The sequence below is a fragment of the Myotis nattereri genome, assembly GCF_964212035.1.
Source record: "Myotis nattereri genome assembly, chromosome: 6".
In the NCBI taxonomy this organism is placed as follows: Eukaryota; Metazoa; Chordata; class Mammalia; order Chiroptera; family Vespertilionidae; genus Myotis; species Myotis nattereri.
Window position 1 is genome coordinate 55,852,166 of NC_138081.1, and position 13,875 is coordinate 55,866,040.

The 13,875-nt window shown below is 38.9% G+C and overlaps 1 protein-coding gene across 1 annotated transcript; it reads right to left on the reverse strand.

The window, feature by feature from the left end:
* Nucleotides 1-292: 292 nt before the first annotated feature.
* Nucleotides 293-12,935, reverse strand: MCHR2 (melanin concentrating hormone receptor 2; the record flags this gene model as incomplete). The annotated part of the gene is made up of 5 exons (XM_081094690.1): nt 293-608; nt 2,373-2,492; nt 7,328-7,522; nt 10,075-10,284; nt 12,754-12,935. 5 exons carry the CDS (start codon nt 12,933-12,935, stop codon nt 293-295), a joined length of 1,023 nt encoding a protein of 340 aa, XP_080950816.1.
* Between the last annotated feature and the right edge of the window lie 940 nt (nt 12,936-13,875).

A 13,875-nucleotide genomic window follows, 5' to 3' on the forward strand; every position in this document is an offset into this window, starting at 1 on the left:
GAGATTCCTTGGTAAGTTTTTAGTCGATGATCATGGACGGCCACTTTTATCAGTGAGTAGTTTATAACATGCTGAAATAACACACAACCATGGAGTTGGGTATCTTAGACTGTTCCATTCCCTACTCTCAAGTGCAGATACATTTCATATCTTACTAAAGTTAGCATATTACACTCATTGCATTGAATGGTTACCCTTCTGTTCCATGCTACTAAGAGTCACCGTTTGCCCTTCTAATAATACCAATAACTTAGACAAGCCCGTTGAGGTGATTGATGATCTATACACTCTCCTAAAAGCTTGATTTCAAGGTGTTTTCCATGTTGTGGCTTTCCCTCTCAATCACTCTCCTTCGCAGTCCAGGCAAGCGTTTCTGGAAGTTTCCACTCAGCAGGATGTAGAGAAAAGGGTTAATGCTGCTGCTGGCATAGCTGAGACAGATGGAGAGGTAATAGGTCACATAGAAAGCCAGCGTGGGCTGCTTCATCTGTAAGTTCACCAGCTGGATGACGTGATAGGGGGCAGCACTTAGGACGAAGACTGCTACCAGCACCAGTACCATCTTTGTCAGCTTCATGACCCTCTGCCTTGGGACACAGGGATTGTAACTGCAAAGGCAACGTTAGGATAGAACGTAAAAAAACTCTAGAAACTGCAGGGCAATGGGGTCCTAGAACTTTTTGGACAGTAAAGAATGGATGCAGGGCAATATGAAGCTCCTTTTTATTCTTATTTATTCAGAGCATTGTAAAAAGGTTTTGTCATTCCTGTTAAAATTTTCCCAAAGCTGGAAGATTTTAAGAAACAAAATAAATAACATACTATTGCATTAAAGCCCAAAGTATCAAATACACAAGTTCATACTGATATAAATATATGATAGAATAAAATGAGAAAGAACAGCTGCCAGTGTCTTAATATTCCATTTTAACCTTCCCACCACCTCAACTCCCTGTGATACATCTAGGAGGTATTTTCCCCCTATAATTGTGGCCGCTTCCCTTTCCCATTCTAAATAGACCACCCTTGAAGAATGTAAAATTTCCAAAGAATTTCAAGAAATTTTAAGTGGGAAAAAATTGTTGTGGGCCAATAGACCATTTAAACCTTTGGTACCAAGGTTTGCCACAAATTTTGACCAATGGTGAATACATTGTTCACCTATTCTTTTAAAAAAAACCTTTATAGTGTCATATGTGGCAGGTGTGTGAAACCCAGGAATCTCAACTTTTCAAAACAAATACAACAATCTAGTCTAAGAACAAATTTTAGTATTTTGTAACCCAACATGTTTTATAAAAACACTGATTTATGCATTTAAACAAATTGTTATGTACAGTTTCAAGTAGAGAATAATTTATATTTATTCATGTGGTTTTAGAGACAAGTATCTTTAAAGGTCTACCCCTAGTTTATTGTGTTTATATAAGTCTTTGTTTTTATTTAGTTCTAATTAACATTGTCCTAAGTATTCAAATACTAATGAGATATTTCTATAAATTAAAAAACTAAAACAAAAATTTGAAGTTATACACATCATGTAGGATACTTACATATGTACACAAGTCTGTAAAATGTACAAAACATTTAAATAACACTGTTGATGACAAATATAAAATTATTCTTTAAATAGAATCTTGAGTTCTGCTTACACTTTTTAATGAAAATATTACCTTGATAATTTCAATGTTTATCACTGACAGACCCTCAAATATCTGATCCAGAACATGTCTTATTTTCAGAAAATGCCTCACATAGACATTAATGCCTATATATCTAAGTATAGTATGTGTCAAGTGATTGCTGTTTAAATTTCTGTTGTTGTTGCCTTAGGATCTCTGTATTGTTCTTTTTTTAACATACAAGATATTTTATTAATGTATTATTAATATCTATGATAAAATAAAGTAGTCTTACAGGATCTCAAATTCAAAACTTTGAATATTTGAAAAGCTGTTGTTGGGGGAAAATAATATTGAGAGGGACATGCAGAAAGTTTATATCATATCATTTTGATTACCCACTTTTAGGAACAAAACTAAATTAAATATGCTCTTGTATATTTCTGAAGGAGGACTATTTTAGTCTTAACCTTTTATTAGAAACAATGAAAGACAGGAAGAAAAAATTAATAAAACTGCTCCTTGGAGTACATTAGAACAAGGACTCAGATTCCAAGTACTTAACGGCAAGAGTTTAGCAAAATTTATTATTGTACTTATTCATAATGTTGATATTTTTAGCAATCAAAACAGAAACAAAAGAATAAAGGCAGAAATAGAAGATACAGTGAAAAGGGTAGTATTCAACAGCTTTAGAGAACCCATGCATTGTTCTTTTAATAAATCAAGAGAAATAAGGCAAACACTTACCATCCAGCATCCTTATTCTGTTGATACATCTCCCAAGTATAACATAAAATTAAAATATAGCACACCAAAATCAAAGGCAAAGGGAAAAAAAAAGTTGTTATCGTCAAATAAAGTGTGTACCTGCGAAATGAGAGAGAGAGAAGACATGCCTGTTACATTCACAATGCTAGGCACTGGCGTTTACAGTTAATGAGGCATAATTCTCTGATTTTTCAGGGCCCAGGAGGAAAGTCCTTGGGGAAAAGAATTAAGCATCTTTGGGTGCTTTCCTCATTGTTCATTGACACTGATGCTTATCTTTCCAGCAGCCAAGGCCAGCACTACTGAGTATGGAATGGGTAAGGATACTTATTATTATTATTATTATTATTATTATTATTAGTGTTATTAGCAATAACAGGCAATAGCAGATAGCATTTACTATATATTAGGCCATGATCTGAGTGCTTTAGATATTTTAACCCACTGAATCTGTACAATGGAATTATTATCCATATTTTACAGAAGAAGAAGCTAAGGCACAGAGGGGTTTAGTGGTTTGCTCAAGGTTAGCCAGCTAGTAAGTGGCAGAGGGGGGATTTGAACCCAGATGGACAGTTGAGCTGTACAGCCAGCCCATCCTTGTAGCCAAGGACTGAGACGGCCTCTCAAAGGGCCTATTGTAAAATCACCAGTCTTTCCCTCAGTGCTTTGCCAGGGGGAAGTCTCAGGCAAGCCAATTCCAGTTTTGCACAGATGCCAGGTGTTGGTGAAGGAAGGCAGCTCAGGCTGGGTGGGTGTGGACAGAGGCAGAGAAAAGCAGAGAGGAAGGAGGGAGGGAGGGAGGGAGAGAGAGAGAGAGAGAGAGAGAGAGAGAGAGAGAGAGAGAGAGAAGAGAGAGAAAGAGAAGAAAACCTGGTACCAGAGGGACTCTGAGGTAGCACAGAAACTCCATTTCACTGTAAGGATTTAATTCTAGGAGAAACAACAGAGGCCAAAAACTCAGAATATCATTTATGATAACCAACTAAAAATAGAAGAAGCAGCTGTCAGTGCAAAATAATTAATCTTTTGTATTTCTTTGACACAGACCAAAGTCCTATAGTCAGATAGTGAGCCTCAGGTTGTGCTCTTCTTTTAGAGAGGTGGAGGTCCATATTAACCTGCCAATGCCTGTAATTAAGTACCATTTCACCTTTAGACTGGCTGATAGTTTCTGTTTGTGTGTGCAGCCAATGCTGGTGGGAGAAATAACAGATAATCAATCCTATCAGTGTTGCACTCCTCGGGAGCTTGCTGTTACACGATTTGTGGCCTTGCAGACCCCCTACCTTCAGTCCTCTTGGGTTATGTCTATGCCCAAGCAACCCATCTGTTTAAAAGTGGTGGATGGGAAATGGTAAGAATTCCTTCTTTCTTACTGCAGTGTAGTATTCCATTGTGTAGATGTACCACAGTTTTTTAATTCACTCATCTGCTGATGTGCAATTAGGCTGTTTCCAAATCTTAGCTATGGTAAATTGTGCTGCTATGAACATAGGGATGCATATATCCTTTCTGATTGGCGTTTCTAGTTTCTTGGGATATATTCATAGAAGTGGGATCCCTGGGTCAAATGGGAGTTCCATTTTTAGTTTTTTGAGGAAACTCCATACTGTTCTCCACAGTGGCTGCACCAGTCTGCATTCCCACCAGCAGTGCATGAGGGTTCCTTTTTCTCCACATCCTCACCAGCTCTTGTCATTCTGACAGGTGTGAGATGGTACCACATTGTCATTTTGATTTACATCTCTCAGATGATTAGTGAATTTGAGTATGTTTTCATATGCCTCTTGGCCATCCTTATGTCCTCTTTCAAAAAGTATCTATTTAGGTCCGTTGCCCATTTTTTTGATTGGGTTCTTTATCTTTCTTTTGTTAAGTTGTATGAGTTCCCTTAAATGTTGGAGATTAAACCCTTATTAGTGATAACATTGGCAAACATGTTCTCCCATGCAGTGGGCTTTCTTGTTGTTTTGTTGATGGTTTCTTTTGCAGTACAGAAGCTTTTTATTTTGATGCAATCCCATTTGTTTATTTTCTCTTTAGTTTCCATTGCCCTAGGAGCTGTATTGGTGAAGGTATTGCTTCGGCATATGTCTGAGATTTTGCTGCCTGTGGATTCCTCTAATATTTTTATGGTTTCCCGTCTTATGTTTATCCATTTTGAGTTTATTTTTGTGTATGGTGTAAGTTGGTGGTTTAGTTTCATTTTTTTTTTGCATGTGTCTGTCCAATTTTTCCAACACCATTTATTGAAGAGACTGTCTTGACTCCTTTGTATATTCTTGCCTCCTTTGTCAAATATTAATTGAGCATAGTTTTTTGGGTCAATTTCTGGGTTCTCTATTCTATTCCATTGTTCTATATGTCTGTTCTTGTGTCAGTACCAAGCAGTTTTGAGAACAGTGGCTTTGTAATACAGTTTGATATCTGGTATTGAGATCCCTCCTACTTTGTTCTTCTTTCTCAGCATTGTTGCAGCTATTTGGGGTCTTTTTTTTATTCCAGATGAATTTTTGGAGAGTTTGTTCTAGGTCTGTGAAATATGCTGTTGGTATTTTAATGGGGAGTGCATTGAATCTGTAGATTGCTTTGGGTAGTATGCACATTTTAATGATGTTGATTCTACCAATCCATGAACACGGTATGTTCTTCCATCTATCTCTTTTTTTAACGTCCTGTAGTTTTCCGAGTACAGGTCTTTTACCTCCTTAGTTAAGTTTATTCCTAAGTATTTTAATTGTTTTGGTGCAATGGTAAATGGGATTGTTTTTTTTAAATCTCTCTTTCTGTAAGTTCACTATTGGTGTATAAAAATGCCATAGATTTCTTGGCATTAATTTTGTATCCTGCTACATTGTTGAATTCATTTATTAAGTCTAATAATTTTTTGATGGAGTCTTTAGGGTTTTCTATGTACAATATCATGTCATCTGTTAATAATGTTAGTTTTACATCTTCTTTTCAAATTTAGATGCCTTTTATTTCTTCTTCTTGTCTAATTGCTATGGCTAGCACTTCCAGTATTATGTCAAACAGGAGTGGTGAAAGTGGGCATCCTTATCTCGTTCCTGTTCTTAGGTGAAATTGTTTTAGTTTTTGCCCATTGAGTATGATGTTAGCTGTAGCTTTGTCATATAAGGCTTTTATTATGTTGAGGTATGATCCCTCTATTCCCATTTTGATGAGGGTTTTTATCAAGAAAGGGTGTTGGATGGAACTGGAGGGCATGATGCTAAGCGAAATAAGCCAATCAGAGAAAGATAAATATTACATGATCTTAGTCATTTGTGGAATATAATGAACAACATAAACTGATGAACAAAAACAGATCCAGAGACAAAGAAGCATTGATCAGACCATCAAATCTCAGAGGGAAGGTAGGGGAAGGGGTAAGGCAAGAGATCAACCAAAGGCCTTGTATGAATGCATATGGGCATGGCCAATGGACACAGACACCAGGTGGGTGAGGGCATGAGTAGGGGAGTGGGGGGCAGTGGGGGGATAAAGACTCACATATGTAATACCTTAATCAAGAAAGAAAAAAAAAGAATAAAGTTTAGGATTTCTCTGAGAACCAGGGGAGTTCTAGTTGCTTCTGTGAATAGTAAAGCCAGTTTAAAAATTGCATATGTGTTGGACTCCAGAGGTATCTGTCAACAGTAAAACAGGATAATCCTCTGGGGAATATTTACATTTTCAAATAAGAAGCAAGGAAAGAAGATAATTAACCGAATTCACTAAGTACTTTAAGTGAATTGTATGTGATGGTGGCCCATAACTAGAACAATTATTTGGACATCAGGGGTTGTTCCAACTCATGTCTCCAGTTATATCAACATGCAAAACTGGCTTATAATGTTTTGAATGTTTTACAAAATAAATTCCTTATTTTGTAAATTCCTCACCTGCAAAAAAAAAAAAAAAAAAAAAGTGGTAGATGGGAAAAGGAACCCACAATATTGACTTGAGATAGTGTATGGATGTATATAAAATGCACCTAGCACAGTATCTTGTGCTTAGTAAGTGATCAAAAATGTTTAGTCATAGACTTCAATGCTATGTTAAAAATTTCAAATAAAAACTTTTTTGACTTTTTCTTTTCAAATTAAAATGTAAGAAATGCCTGTGTTGGTATCTGCATTAGTTATATACAGCTGTTGTAACACATTACCACAAACTGGGTAGCTAAATAGACAGAAATGTATTGTCTTACAGAACTGGAGGCCAAGGGTCTGAGATCAAGGTGTCAGCAGGGCTGGTTCCTTTTGGAGGCTCTGAGGGAAAATCTGCTCCCTGCCTCTCTCCTGGCCTCTGGTGGGTTCTGGCAATCCTTGGGGTTCCTTGACTTGTAGACACATTCCCCCAATCTCTGTCTCTGTGTTCACAGATGTTCTTTCTCTCTGTGTATCTTAAAGTCTTCCTATCCTTATCAGGATACCAGTCCCTGGCTAGGGGGCCCACCTTAATCCAGTATGACCTCATCTTCACTTGACATATCTACAAGGACCTTATTTCTAAATAAGGTCACATTCATAGATGCTGAGGGCAATATATCTTTTGGGGGACACACAACTCAACCAAACTCCATCTGAATATTAATAAGGTTTGCGTCTCAGGAACTCTGAGACCCTTTTTGAAATTCTGTCCCTCCCTTGATCGCTGTGTTTCTGCTGTGTCTGGCTGCCAGGGGTCTTTAAAATCCATATTTAGATATATTTGTGCCCACTAAAGTTACATGACTAAACTCAAAATCTTTTTCTAAAGGTTACCCTCTCTTAGAAATCAGACGATCAACTTGATTATGGAAGGCAGGCAACTAAGTGGGGAGACTGTCGGGGAGAGGATCCCCAAGGACACAGCATGCAGACAGCGAGGCTGAAGCACTTCATAACTTAATTCAACTCCATTTTTCTTAAGTTGTAACAACCTACCGGAGCACATCGTCAGGGGATGCTAAATCAAAAGCACAACTCTCCACGCCGTCTTCAAACATGATGACCTTTGAGTAGACCCAGACAGGCAACGCCAGGATAAAGGAAGCTGCCCAGAGGCCCAAATTGATGCGGATGGTCTTGTACCTCGTTCTCCAACTTGTAAGTCGAAATGGTTGGACGAGAGCCAAGTACCTGCAAAGCCAGTTAAAAAGGGTTTGGGAATAATCAATAAAAGCACTGAGCTCCAACTATGAATGGTTCATGACAAGAGTAAATTATTAGTATTATCATTCTCCCTGAAGCATACCGCTATCAGGGTAAAAGAAAGCTATAGTATTTTTTAAGAGCTGGCTGGCACCTATACAGAAAACAACTCTTGACCCTACAAGTCTGAATAGACCACTCTCTGAAATAGCTGTCACTTCCACAAACACACTGAAGAGGGTAAAATTCTGCCCTGCCAACTCTCTCTTTACAAAGGTGCTTTCCTTGTAGATGAGGCTCCTTAAACTTGGTCTCTGAACAGGGATTTCCCCCGGGAGGCAGGGGCCCTCTGCCCCTTTGGATTGACTGATGTAGAGGCAGGAAGAGGGAAGTGCACTGGCTGGAGGGAGAGGTTCGGGCCATGGGACAGGCATTTTGCTCAGATAGCTTTTCAGTAGAGTCCCCAGGCACTTTGGGGGTTTAGTTCAGATAAATCACAGCAAGGATAAACAAAATGACTAGTGTAGACAATTGCAAATTCCTCAGGGAACTTAGGCTGCAGGCTTGAGGGGGAAATGGGCTCATTTTATGTAGAAGTCTTTTTCTTCTTTCTTTTCTTTTTTCCATTTTTGATCCAGAAAAAAAGGGTAATCATTAATCAAACTTGAAATCCTGATATATCAAACATATTTAGTTCCCTAGCAAATCCAAGGAGAATTTGTAAGAGTCAACTAAAAGCTAAAGGATGAAAAAAAGTGTTCAGACCTGGAATCAAAGGTATTTAAAAAAGCAAAGTTTTGCTGGGGGTAGAGGCTGTAGAGTAAGAGGTTCACAGAAGAGGTACAATGAAAGGAAAAGCCAATATTCTCCTTATTCAGAGTACAGTGTATCAAGCAAGTTTTATTATCTCCAAGAACGGTGCTGTGGTTGGGAAGGCCTGTACTCTAGGTCGCTTTTCTGCAGAGGCCTGCCCTGTGCAGGGCCCTCTCTCTAGTGCTGGAACCCTGGCAAGCTGGCCAGGCTTCACTCAAGGCACTGTCAGCATTGGCTGGCATCAGATGAATTATCCAGACCTACACAGTACATTGACTGAAAAATGTGATGTTAATTATGACTTGAGAAATACACTCTGTATTTGGAGAATTCTTTTGCAGAAAAGCAGCAAGATTTAAAAAATGCATCAAACATTACTATTACTATTCATGTCTGAATAATAATCCAGCCTTGCCATTGCTTTGTTCATCCATCAGAAGAACTACTCATAACTTCCCCACCTCAAGGGCCCACTTGGACAAGCAAAAGGGTCAGAGCTCAGGAAGAAGTCCTGGATGGACCCAGGAAATTTAACACAGCCCTCAAGACTGATGGTCATTCATTCATCAATGTTTTTTGAGCCCCCACTTGCCAGGCACTGTAACACGGGCACTTGGGATATATCATTGATCAAACGTGCATTTGTGGAATTTATATTTGAGGGGTAGGGGGAAGCTAGACAATAAACAACAACAACTGCACACACACACACACACACACACACACACTAAATTAGACTATGTGATTTATTTGGAGCAAGGAATATCAGAGCAAGGGGGATCAAGTGTGCTGGAATTGGGTTGGGTGGGATGAATGTGGATCGAGATTTTAGGTGGGCTGCTCTCAGACAATTCCTGTTGTGTGTATTACTGTTGTCTTTTAGGACTTGCTTCTGATTGGGGAAGACCTGCATCTGGATGATGCAGGGCTCATCCTGGCTTCATATTTCTGAAAGAGGTCAGATGGTGAGATAATTATAAGCCACCTACCAACTTTAGAGACAGCCTGGGCCTGAACTGGGCCCCACCACTCATTGGCCCTGTAAGTACTCACCATCACTCTCATCTTCTCAAATAACATTAGCTTACATGGTTGGTGACATGGCTGTGGCACACACCAGAGCACAGGAGAATACATGGCTAATGATGTAAAATGGCAGCATTTGCATTAACCAGGCATAATGATGAGTGTAAAAGATGGTCTTCCTGGTACTGGGATATTTCCTTATATCTGTGTAGGAGTCCATATCTACTCCACTGATTCCATTAGGCTGCTAGGTAATAGAAAGAGTGTGTGAGACTTTGAACATACAGGAAATAGCCCTGACAGGGAGTGAGGAGACCCACTTCAGTTCTCAGCTCTGTCATGGACTCCCTCTGTGCCCTTCGCAAATATCCTCACTTCTTGGGGCCTCAGCTTCCTTATTGCAAGAATCATGGGGGCATTCTTTCTAGTTTGCAACTTTCCATGATTTTGAAATCCTTTTATATTGTAATGAGTTGTAAATAAAACTGAGGTAAAAAAGAATGATTGGAAAAAAGATTTTAGTGTTTTAAGCTTTCCATTAAAATAGACTTCTGTGAAAATGGGAACAAATATTCTTACGTAATCAGTTCCACAATAAGGAAGAGAAGCCTTGCTGTTATAAACCAGCTCCGATGTTGCTTAAAGTATGAAACACAGGCACCTCTGAATTATGTTAGATATTTCAGAGTCTCTTCACTTACCTGTCCACACTCATTACAGTCATGATGGCACTACAGGCAAACTGGTTGCAGGTATCCAGGGATGTAATGATGGTGCAGAGAGGCCCCCCAAATACCCACTCCCCTCCCCGGGCCCACTGGTGAATAAGAAAGGGCATTCCGACGATGTGGACCAGATCAGCCACAGCCAGGTTGCAGATGTAAATGTCAGGAATAGTTTTTTTCCTTGACCTGAAAGAAATGAACAGAAACTGAAGACTGACATCCAAAGTATGCACCTTCTTCAATGTATGTCACCCGTTACAAATTTTCAATGGCCAAAATGGATTTTAAAAGTTAAAGGGAAACTTATGTAAGTGTACATATAAATGCCTAGTATATTTAAACAGTTTGAACTATATGCCTGAGACCTAACTGCAGTGGTTTAAAAATGTGTCTGTACATTCTTAGCTATTGCTTCCAAAACATGGAGCCTAATTCCCTCTTTTTGAGTGCGGTTGCACTTAGTAACTCATTTTTAACCAATAGTATATGGTGAAAATGACAGTGTGTGACATTTTAAAATTAGGACATAAAAGCTTTGTGGAGTTTTCTCCTTGCTCTCTCTTGGATCATTTTCTCTGGGGAAGCCAGCTGCCATCTTGTGAGAATACTCAAGTAACTCTACGGAGAGGTCCACCTGGAGAGGAATTGAGGCCTCCTGCAACAACCAGCACCAACTAGCCGGGTGCGTGAGTGGGCTGCCTTGAAAGTTGATACTCCAGCCCCAGCCAAGATGACTGTTGCCCTAGAGCAGTGGTTGGCAAACTCATTAGTCAACAGAGCCAAATACCAACAGTACAATGATTGAAATGTCTTTTGAGAGCCAAATTTTTAAAACTTAAACTATATAGGTAGGTACATTGTTATTAACTTAATTAGGGTACTCCTAAGCTAGCCTTTGCTAAAAACGTCCTCAATCTGATTGAGGTACATTCGCTGAGGTTGACCCCTTCCAACTCTCCCATCCACACTCGTCTTGTATACTTGTTTTGTCTATCTCCTTTTGTTCATCCTCTCTACATATCCAAACCATTTCAACATACCTTTCTCAATCCTTGACACTACATTTTCTTTCACTCCATAACGTTCCCTAAAATTAACTTAATAAACTTTACTTAAAGTTTTAAGTCAACTTCGCACTGTACATGTGCGCCCGCACGTGGTATTTTGTGGAAGAACCACACTAAAGGGGCCAAAGAGCTGCATGTGGCTCGCGATCCGCAGTTTGCTGACCACTGCCCTAGAGGACAGCCTGACTGCAACTTCATGGAAACAGTAGAGGGGTGGGTCAAAGGGAACTGCTAGTTTGATTTAAGCTGGGTCGGGGCGGGGGCGGGGGGGGGGGGGGTGGAGGGGGGGTGGAGAAGAGGCCTTATTCTGAGCATTTTCCCTTCTTAGCAGCTTGTATTCCACCATTTGACCAGTAGTATTCCTTCAGGTTAATACACTGTCCCTGTTGTCATCTCTGTGTAAAATGTAGGCACCATTGGGAGGGTTAAAAAGTAAGGTGTCTCAGTAAATTATGATTTAGTGTGAATTAGTTGCCTTGACAGGAAGTTGAAGGCAGGGAATGGCAGAGCGGGAACTTTTTATTATTGGGAGACAGGCCATTCCTTAGAGAGTCTCTGTTCTCTTCGAGTGGCCCGTCGGTAGATGGAAGAAAGATGTGTTCAAGACATGGAGGGGGGACTCAATGGAGGAAAATGTCATTTCCTTTATTGAAATAGTTTCCCAGGGCCCACCATGGCTGTGGAGAATACTTGAGTAAAGGGGCTGAGTTCATTTGCCTCCCCTTGAAGAATAAAAGGGGAAATATGTTATAATTGTCTCAATTTTCCTCCTACACTTTCTAATTTGGTTTCTTTTGACCTGCTCTAAGTTTAAAGTATAGTAGACTGGTGATGATCTGGTCTCACTACTTTATAGTCACCCTCCTAATGCATCTATCATCTCTTACTTTACAAAAAAGTCATATAGAACATCTTATTCTGGAGAGTCCATCTTGCTTAAGCCTTTTTTTTTTTTGGTATATATGTTTCATATATGTTTTTAGTCCTCCTTTGGCAAAGTCATATGTTGGTTCACTGCTTGCTTCCCAGGGTCACTATGTCTCTCATTTGGCCTATTCAGGGTGGTCAGTGTTGAGGGGGACAGCCCCCTGTATGACTGCTTATGTCTGTGGGGATCAAGTAGAGTCTTTCTCTTGCCCAAGTGAGTGAGAGTCTTTTTACCAGCCAAACCAGCTCAGTTTCTTAGAATATGTCTTATTGCCAGAAAATAAAATGGTTGCCTCACAGTTTCAACCCCTGCCTGGGCTCAACCTCCAGAGTTTCTGAGTTTCATTGGTCTGGGGTGAAATTGTAGATTAAGATTCTTAAAAGCTCCTCAGTGATTCTAATATGTAGCTAAGATTGAGAATCATAGCTCTAAAAATTCACTAACTCAACAGTAAGCATTGGCCTAGGTCTTTTCATCCTGAGACCTGCAACTCAGATGTTATTAATACATGATAAAAAAAAATCTGTAGAATCTTTTTTAATTATCTTAAGCACATATTCCAAAACCCGATTTCACTAAGAAAAATCCTCCAAGGAGAAAAGGATTCACTTAGGGAGTACAGAATGTCCCTACACTGTGGGAAAGAAGAAGAAGCCTTACCTTACTATAGTGAATACAATTAGGATGTTGCCAATCAGTCCCATTGAGCAGATAAGCCCAACCATGGAAGGGAGGATGACTGTATCCACAACGCTGAGGGATTGATAAGCAAGCTCTTTATTCCAGGATTTGTTCAAAAGTTCAGCAGAGGTGTTCCAACAGGAAGAGTGAAGTGAATTCATTGTTCATGAACTTCCAGTGGTTAAAGCTGTGAGGAATAGGAAGTGCAGTTCCCTCAATATAGATTTTCTTTAACTTAATTAAAAAATATTTATTGGGGCCTTTTTTGAATCAAGACCCCATATAACAGAAGATTACAGGGTGAATATAATGAAAAAGTTAGAGAGATCTGCTGTATAACACTGTGCTTATTCAACATTCAGCATTGTACTGTTCACTTAAAAATTCCTTAAAGAGATTGGTCTCAATATATATATATTAAAAAAAAGTATGTGAGAGAGGACAAAATTCATGCTTGAGAAATGAGGTGAGTAGATGTTTCATATTTTGGATTAAATGTTTTAGTAAATGGTTTATTGGTAAAATATGTTCACAAAGAATAAAAAGTAACATGAAAACTGAAAAAAAAAGAGATATCATTAAGATAGTGAAAAGGCAAGACTCACAGGATACGTCTAAGACATATAACCAACAAAAGGAGGGGCTGTTATTCAAAATATATAAAATATGTATACAAACCAATAAGAAAAATAGAGATAAGTCAACAGAAAAATATCAAGAGACTTAAATTGGCATTTATAAAACAGGTATCTAATGGTAAATAAACATTTTATTTTATTTTTTTGTGTGTCCATGAGTTATGCATATATGCATTCAGGTCTTTGGTTGATTTTATAAGACATTCAGTATCATTGGTGATAAGGAAAAGGCAAATTAAAACCACAATGGGGTATCCATACAAACCTATCAAATTGGTAAAAAATGTCAAGTCTAGATTTTCAAGTGTCAGTAAAGGTACAGAATCACAGAAACTTCCACTACTGGTGAGAATATAAGTTAATGCACCACTATGGAAATCAGGGAGGTGTTATTTATTAAAGTTGAATAGATGAATATTATCTGATGACCCAGAAACTTCTCCATAGGTGGGATATACGTAGA